This window comes from Kryptolebias marmoratus, linkage group LG17 (genome assembly GCF_001649575.2).
Source record: "Kryptolebias marmoratus isolate JLee-2015 linkage group LG17, ASM164957v2, whole genome shotgun sequence".
NCBI lineage: Eukaryota > Metazoa > Chordata > Actinopteri > Cyprinodontiformes > Rivulidae > Kryptolebias > Kryptolebias marmoratus.
Window position 1 is genome coordinate 26,766,932 of NC_051446.1, and position 7,903 is coordinate 26,774,834.

At 48.9% G+C, this 7,903-nt stretch overlaps 1 protein-coding gene across 2 annotated transcripts in view; it reads left to right on the plus strand.

Annotated features, from left to right (window-relative positions):
• The window catches only part of LOC108250252 (wings apart-like protein homolog), a 19,559-nt gene extending 11,858 nt beyond the window's left edge, over nucleotides 1-7,701 (plus strand). Inside the window, exons 10-20 of one of the 2 annotated variants that reach the window (XM_017440050.3) lie at nucleotides 473-718; nucleotides 859-970; nucleotides 1,054-1,151; nucleotides 1,416-1,492; nucleotides 4,215-4,351; nucleotides 4,470-4,585; nucleotides 4,898-5,068; nucleotides 5,270-5,480; nucleotides 5,564-5,652; nucleotides 5,726-5,821; nucleotides 6,807-6,872. In XM_017440050.3, the coding sequence (XP_017295539.1) occupies nucleotides 473-718; nucleotides 859-970; nucleotides 1,054-1,151; nucleotides 1,416-1,492; nucleotides 4,215-4,351; nucleotides 4,470-4,585; nucleotides 4,898-5,068; nucleotides 5,270-5,480; nucleotides 5,564-5,652; nucleotides 5,726-5,821; nucleotides 6,807-6,872 (1,419 nt within the window). Of the gene's footprint in view, nucleotides 1-472; nucleotides 719-858; nucleotides 971-1,053; nucleotides 1,152-1,415; nucleotides 1,493-4,214; nucleotides 4,352-4,469; nucleotides 4,586-4,897; nucleotides 5,069-5,269; nucleotides 5,481-5,563; nucleotides 5,653-5,725; nucleotides 5,822-6,806 lie in introns of both variants that reach the window. The other variant, XM_037980852.1, reaches the window with a different exon arrangement.
• Nucleotides 7,702-7,903: the final 202 nt, after the last annotated feature.

Genomic DNA, 7,903 nt, shown 5'->3' on the forward strand with positions numbered 1-7,903 from the left:
CAGTGGAGTCCAGTCCTGGTCCTGCAGGACCATCAGTGGAGTCCAGTCCTGGTCCTGTAGGACCATCAGTGGAGTCCAGTCCTGGTCCTGCAGGACCATCAGTGGAGTCCAGTCCTGGTCCTGCAGGACCATCAGTGGAGTCCAGTCCTGGTCCTGCAGGACCATCAGTGGAGTCCAGTCCTGGTCCTGCAGGACCTCTATCCTGCAGGTTTCAGATGTTTCTCTGCTCTTCAGCAGCTCTTCAGGTCCTGCAGAAACCTGTTAATCACTCAGTCATTCAGGTCAGGTGAGTCGGAGCAGAGAAACAACTAAAACCTGCAGGATAGTGGCCCTCCAGGACCAGGACTAGGAACAGGACTAGGACCAGGACCAAGACTGGACATCTCTGCCTTAGATCTTTACAGACTAACATACTGAGTAAGACGAGTTTGTCTTTTTGGGATTCACTAACGGCGTCCTGTCCACTCGGCAGAACTTGGCTCTGTGCACAGCATCTCTGATGTACATCCTGAGTAGAGACCGGCTGAATATGGACCTGGACCGGTCCTGTCTGGACCTGATGATCCGCCTGCTAGAACTGGACCAGGATCAGGGAGGCGGGGCAGTGATCGACTCCAGCCTCCAGTTCAGTGCCAGAGAACTGGCCAAGATAAAGGAGAAGATCCGGAAGCTGTGTGACACTGTGCACAACAAGCACCTGGACCTGCAGAACATAACGGTACTGAAATGATGAAAGCTTTATGGATTCAGGGCTGAAATATAAAAAGCAAGCTGCTCCTCAGCCCACAGATGTCAGGATGTTGTTATCAGCAGCAGCTGTTTGTGTCCCTTTCATTCAACCTCCCTCTCTGCCTGCAGACGGGACATTTAGCCATGGAGACTCTGCTGTCTCTGACCTCCAAGCGAGCAGGAGACTGGTTCAAAGAGGAGCTGAGGCTGCTGGGAGGGCTGGACCACATCGTGGATAAAGGTGTTTACTCGGCCAGGTGGAGAGACGCTGCTGGTGCTCCAGGTTTGAGTGTTAATCGTGTTTGGATGTTTGTGTCTCCACAGTGAAGGAGTGTGTGGACAACTTGAATCAGGAGGACGAGAAGGAGAAGCTGGTGTCATCGCTGTGGGGAGCTGAGAGGTGTTTACGGGTCCTGGAGAGTGTAAGAGCAGCACACACAGGATCAAGTCCAGGAGTGTGTAAACACAGGAGGATTTACAGTTGGATTCATTTCAGAACATTAGACTTTTTTTCCTCAGTATCAGCATTAACTCTTCAGCACAGCAGACAGTTAGAGCTCATCTTGGTGCTTACTCCCTTTAGATGTAAATGAATTTGACCAGAATGACCTTCAGAGCGACCTCTACCTGCCTCTGAAAAACACAATAAATATAAAACACCTGACGGTGAGTTTGTCTTCATGCAGGTGACGGTTCACAACCCGGAGAACCAGAGTTATTTAATCGCCTACAAAGACTCGTCGCTCATCATCTCTTCTGCAAAGTGAGTAAACTTACTGTCCTGAAGCTGCTGTTGGTGTGAAACTGTTGGATCCATCTTATATCGGCTGTAAATCTGAGCAGCAGAACTCTGCAGCGAGAAGTTTTATCTCTGAGCTCTGATTGGACTCCTGTCGGCTGTAGGCAGCTCTCCCTCTGTTAGAATGCATCTAATTATCAGGGCTTTGTTGCTTCATTTCCTGGTTCTGACCTGGTGTCAGTCACAGCAGTGACCTTTGACCTCAGTGAAAGCTCAGCACTGATGCAGCCTCACTTCGTCACTTCTGATGTTTTTAGAGAATCATGAAGTCTTAAACTGAGCTAACGGGATTAAAACAGTTTGTTTGTTATTTATTTTTTTCAACTAACAAACTGACGCTGTTAGTTTTGCTCTTTGAAGAGAACAAATGAAAGTTCTGCAAATCTTCAGGGAGCCTGATGGACCCACTGAAGGCCGGTCAGAACGTCCTCACAGGATGGGGAAAATAACAAAGGGAACCACGAAGATCCAGGACAGAAACACTCAGGTCCAGCTCAGACCTGCTATTAACCTGCAGGATCCAGCCTCAAGTGGACCGGTTCTCTCAAGGTTCTCTCAGCTGGCCGCCCTGAAAGCAAATTTCCACCGAGCTTCATCTGACAGGCAGCTGATGTTTCTGTGAAATCACAAACACATTCAGGCACCAAACTACATCATGTTTGTCTCAGTCTCTTTGTCCATCCATGGTTTTCCTCCGGTCCATGCTTGGATCTCAGAGGTTTCAGGTGCAGGAGGGAAACTCGGGGACACTCTCCAGCTCCTCCTGGAGGAGCTGGAGATGTTCCCAGACCAGAGAGGAGACATAATTCAGATCAGGTTCTGGGTCTGACACAAGGTGTCCTTCCAGAGAACGTACTGAGGAAGATGTCCAGTCAGGAACCCTAATCAGAACCTTCTGAACCTGCAGAGCTGCTCTTATGACTGAAAACATCTGAGGCTACAGCCCTGAAAGTCCAGGTCTGAAAACCATGTTCCTGATAAATAAGAACTGTTAAAGAACAGAAATGAAGATGGGCAGATCTGGACCACAGTGTGTTTTCATCAAACAGTCTCAGCTCCAGGCTGAGCCCTCCACCCCACAGGAGGCTCATTTCAGTCTTTCAGTCCTGATCCACTCCTCAGGACCACAGCTGAGGGCTGGAACCAGGACTACGACTGCAGACCAGGTCCTGCTCCTTCCCGAACAAGACTCCAGTAATCACTTTGTGCAGTTTTTATTTTAAAAAGTGTGCTCTGAGGACTTGGTGTTAGAAAACATCTAAACTGTCAGACAACTAATTTACCTCCTGCTCCTCGCCTGTCCTTTATCTGACCGGGCTGTCTGTCTCCTCGGGGGGGTGACGGTGAAGGTCGAGGAAGATGAGGCTGGAAGAATCAACAAAGAGCTGCTGTTTCTGCGGCTGACCCGGGCCTGGGTCGGAGCGTTCAGCTGTCGCTTCTGTTAACTTGATTAACCCTCAGATTTACGGGGTGAGCCGGAGAGTGACCGAGTTCTGCCACATAAACAATCACACAACTTCACTCATACTCCTGTGTCTGTCACTCCTCCTCTTCCTCCTCTTTTTGTTTTTACTCCCCCGCCTGCCTCTGAGAGTTTCAGCTGTCTGCAGGCCTAATTTAATAAACCCCGAACAGCCCTGCTGCACACACAGACCCTCCCTTTTGTTCCTGAAGAACCCGCTTAAAGACTCAAAGTCAGCCGCAGCAAAACAAAGAGAAAAAGTGACTCTGTGATCAGCAGGTTTCACAGCGGGCTGCTTGTTCTGCAGCTTAAAGGAAGGCGGGGCTGCTTGTTCTGCAGCCAGTTATTCTTACAGTTTAATCTATCATCTTTAAGGCTAAACTTCTTGCTGATACAGAGTGATGGAAACTAAACTGCAGCCGTATGATGGAGAACACATTGTTTGTATTCTGACAGTGAAGCTGAGCTCACCCAGGACCATAGTTTCCACTTTATAACCTTTTAAACCAACTATGATGGCTCAGAGTTGTTTCTCTTTTATTTATTGTTTTATTTTCGGGGGGGGTCCCTCACAGGCGACGGTGAAAAGAAACAACAAAACAATCAATCACTGCCCATTCCTAATCAAGACAATACAAGTAATCCTCACCAGAGGACAGCTGTTTACCCAGGATGCACTGCAGCAAACAGCTCGTCCCAGCTGGCAGCACGGCGGTGGAGGGCTGATGGTTTGGGCTCCGTGCAGTCATTGACTGTAAACAGCAGCTAATCTACAACAGAACGGCTCAAAAAGAAAAGCTTAGGAAGAAGCTGTTGTTTTTTTTAATCATGACTAAAGTTCAGTTTTTTCTTTCCTGTGAGCGCTGCTTTTAAGCTCCGCCTCCACTGGTTTCCTGACTTCAGGTTGAATGTGGATCTTTCGATCTGTGCTGCAGCACATCGACTCGTGTTTACTGATGGAGCTGAACAGGAAGGAGGAGAGTCAGAAATCAGCTGAAGAAGCTGGAACTGAGTCCAAACAGCAGCTGAAAGCTACAAAAGAAACTTCAGCAACGATTTAAAGAGTTTTCTGTTCATTTTAAAGGGAAAAGGCTGTAAATGAAGTCTAACTTATAAAAACAGTTGAAGCAGGTGACTCTGCTGAAGCCACACGGATGAGACTATAAATCAGAATCAGGTTCATCCCGATCACAGCTCTGATGTTTAAGTGTTCATGTTTGTCAGAGCTCTGCGGAGGTGTGAGGAGATGATCCAGCGTTACAGCGGCGAGCAGAACTCAGACGGCGCCGTGGTGGGGAAGGCCGTGGAGAACTGCATGAGGGCCATCATCGGAGTGCTGCTCAACCTGACGCACGACAACGGTGACGACTCCAGCATGAGCCATTTCCCCTGGAAACATGTGGTACCATGTTCCTCTGCTCACGTGACCCTGTGTGTGTGTGTGTGTGTGTGTGTGTGTGTGTGTGTGTGTGCGCGCAGAGTGGGGCAGCACGAAGACTGGCGAGCAGGAGGATTTAATCGTCACGGCTCTGAACTGTGTCCTGAAGGCCCCTCAGTATCTTCCTCAGGAGCAGAGGTTCGACATCAGGGTTCTGGTGCGTAGAAGAAACATCTGGTTGTTGTTTGTTCCTTCAGGACTGAGATTCTGTCCGACGGCGTTCCTACAAACCCGATGGATCAACTTTACAAACACTACAGATGTTTAACATCAGCTGATTTGTAGGAACTCAACTGAAAAATCTTACAATTAGAACCTGGAAAAGTCTGAAGTTCCAAGAACCAGTTTAAATCTGTGGTAGATTTTTACTTATAGAGGATAAAAACGACCAATTAACTGAGAAATCTGCAGTTTTGAGTTTTGAGAAGAGCAGAAACCATGAAATGAACTGTGTGTGTTTGGGCTGCAGGGTCTGGGGCTGCTGATCAACCTGGTGGAGTACAGCGCCAGGAACCGGTACTGTCTGATGGAGATGGAGATGGAGGGGGGTCAGGGTCCCTGCGACTCCACGGTGCTGCTCAGCCCGCAGCACGGCGGCGGCGGCAGCGGCCCTCTGAGCGCCATCGCTGCTCTCGTTCAGGTATCAGATGTCTGTCTCAACGTGCTTTTCCTTAAACTTTAAAGATTTAAGTTTCTTGGATAAAAAACCCAAAATTCTGAGGAATTATTCTAAAAAGTAGTTTTTCTCATGCAGTGGGCTGACAGTTAGCAGCAAAGAGAAACGTTAAAGCCCTGCTGCAGCCTGCGAGCTACAACAATAAAAACTCTCCGTCTTCCTCAGCTCTTCCTGCAGCGGGAGCGAGCCGCCGTCCTGGCCGAGGCGCAGACTGATGACCTCATCAAGGAGACTCCGAAAGCGGCGCAGGACCAGAGCGGGCAGTGGCAGGAGACCGGCGGCGAGATCCAGTGGGTCGCCAACGACGAGACGGAGAAACAGGACGAGGGCAAGAAGAAGGAGGACGAGGAGGACGAGCAGCTGGACCTGAACAAAGGTACCTGCCAGCTTTAAGTGCAGCGTTGGACGGATCCTTCCTCCGATAGAAGTGAGTAAATGAAACGTGTTTGTTCCCCGCAGCTCTGCAGCACGCAGGGAAGCACATGGAGGACAGCATCGTGGCCTCGTACACAGCTCTGCTGCTGGGCTGCCTGTGTCAGGGGAGCCCCGTGAGTTTACCGCCCAGCAGAAACCCTCCCGTCTGAGAGGGGACATCCGTTTACTGTGTTTCTGTCTCCTCAGATGAATGTGACTACTGTGAGAGAAAACCTGCCAAAAGGAGATTTCTCCATCATGACAGAGATGCTGAAGAAGTTCCTAAACTTCATGAACCTGACTGTGAGTCTCAGCTGTAACCTGTTATCTTCTGTCTGATCTGAGATCTGCTGTGACCATCTGAGGCTTACTGCATGTGGTACAGAACTGTTTAAGGCTTCCTCTTTGCTCAGAATAAAAAGTAACAGACGTTCCTAAAGTTCCAGGAACCTCAGAGTCAACACGCCCCATCTGGAACGTTTGTTCCAAACCTTTCATAGTTATCAAATGAATATTTCACATATGAAGGGAGTTCTGGGGCCTTCAGGATTCTGGGACTTTCAGGAGTCAGACCTGGTCCAGAGACATTCTGTGTCCGTCGGTTCTGGTTCTGGTTCCTCCTCAGCAGGAACAGGCTGAAGTGGACTCAGTTTCAGGATCCGGCTCGCTCTGCATCCCTCTTTAGTCTCCGTCAGGTGGAGACAGGTGGAGACGGGTGAAGACGGGTGAAGACGGGTGGAGACAGGCGGAGACAGGCGGAGACAGGCGGAGACAGGCGGAGACAGGTGGAGACAGGTGGAGACAGGCAGAGACGGGTGGAGACAGGTGGAGACAGGTGGAGACAGGTGGAGACGGGTGGAGACAGGTGGAGACAGGCGGAGACGAAACGAACGTCAACATTTACTTTAAAACCAGCAGGAGGCGCCACAGAAGAAGAGTTCACAGGAAGTGATGTCATTTCCTCCTGGATCCTCCGTGTTCCAACTGTCAGTGTGATAAATGAGGGGGTGAATCCAACACTCTGAGGCTTAATGAGTCAAATTATCCAACAATAAAGAATTAATCAGAATTAATGAAACAACTGAAGAATTTCAGATCATTAGGAGGAGGTCATTAATTAGTTAATGAAGTGGTTAACGGATGAAGTGGTTAACGGATGAAGCGGTTAACGGATGAAGCGGTTAACGGATGAAGCGGTTAACGGATGAAGCGGTTAACGGATGAAGCGGTTAACGGATGAAGTGGTGAATAATGAATGTGAATCTCTAACCCCTGCCTCTGTCTGCAGTGTGACGTCGGCACCACCGGACAGAAGTCCATCTCCCGGATCATCGACTACCTGGAGCACTGCTAGAGACACACACACACACACACACACACACACACACACCCTCCTCATCCTCCCGTCACTTCTTCCTGCTCTGATCCTCCGTCGATGACATCATCAGAGCTCAGAACAGCGGAGCTGCTAACAGAACCTGAAGCTCCGCCTCTTGTTCCTTTGAGAACGTTCTGTTTGTGGACAGGAGGCTCAGGATCCAGAGTCTGGATCTTTTATGGGTCAGAACCACCGGATCGAGTCAGAACCTGCAGGATGTTGTGAAGTTAACACCTGGTTTCTGTTTTTTTTTAATTATTTTATTCCAAAAACCTTTTTAGCTTTTTTTTAAAGACTTTTTGTTCTGTTCTGAACACATTCCTGTCAGCCACCTCTGAGGGGGCGGAGTCTTTGAACCCTCCACCCAAAAACACAGGAAGCTTTGCCTTCGTCTGAAGAGCCTCCGGACCAGGACCCTCCGGGATCCACAGGGACCCTTCAGGATCCACCCCGACCCTCCAGGACACTCCAGGACCTCCCAGGACCCTCCAGGCCAGCAGCTGGAGACCCGCTCTGTCTGACCCTGGTGGCTTCGGTCCGTTGGAGTCTGAAAAGCTTCTTAATGTTTCTCATTTTTCATCGTTAACTCGTGTTCTTGTAGGTTTCAGTGAGTTCTTCACAAACGATTCAAATAAAAGTTAACTGAATTGAATTTGGGTTTCCTGAAAAGAGGAGTCAGCCTGAAAACCAGAGGAGGTTGTGTCCCTCAGGCTCAGTAAACAAACAGGTAAACAAACAAATATGATGCTTTTTATAAAACATCTTCAGTGAAATAATCTGGATTCTGTTCCTGCTTAAAACCAGAAGCAGGTAAATGTCCTGCTGGAAGGTTGGACGCTTCGATCCGACCTCAGTGTCTGAAAGTTTAATGAGTTAAAGTTTGTGTCATCTCACACACACACACACACACACACAGTCCTTTAAACTAAAGTTTACAGAGCTTTATCCCAGATGTCTGCAGAGCTTTTTGTACATAGTTCCTGTAAATACTCTGATTACCTCTGTAG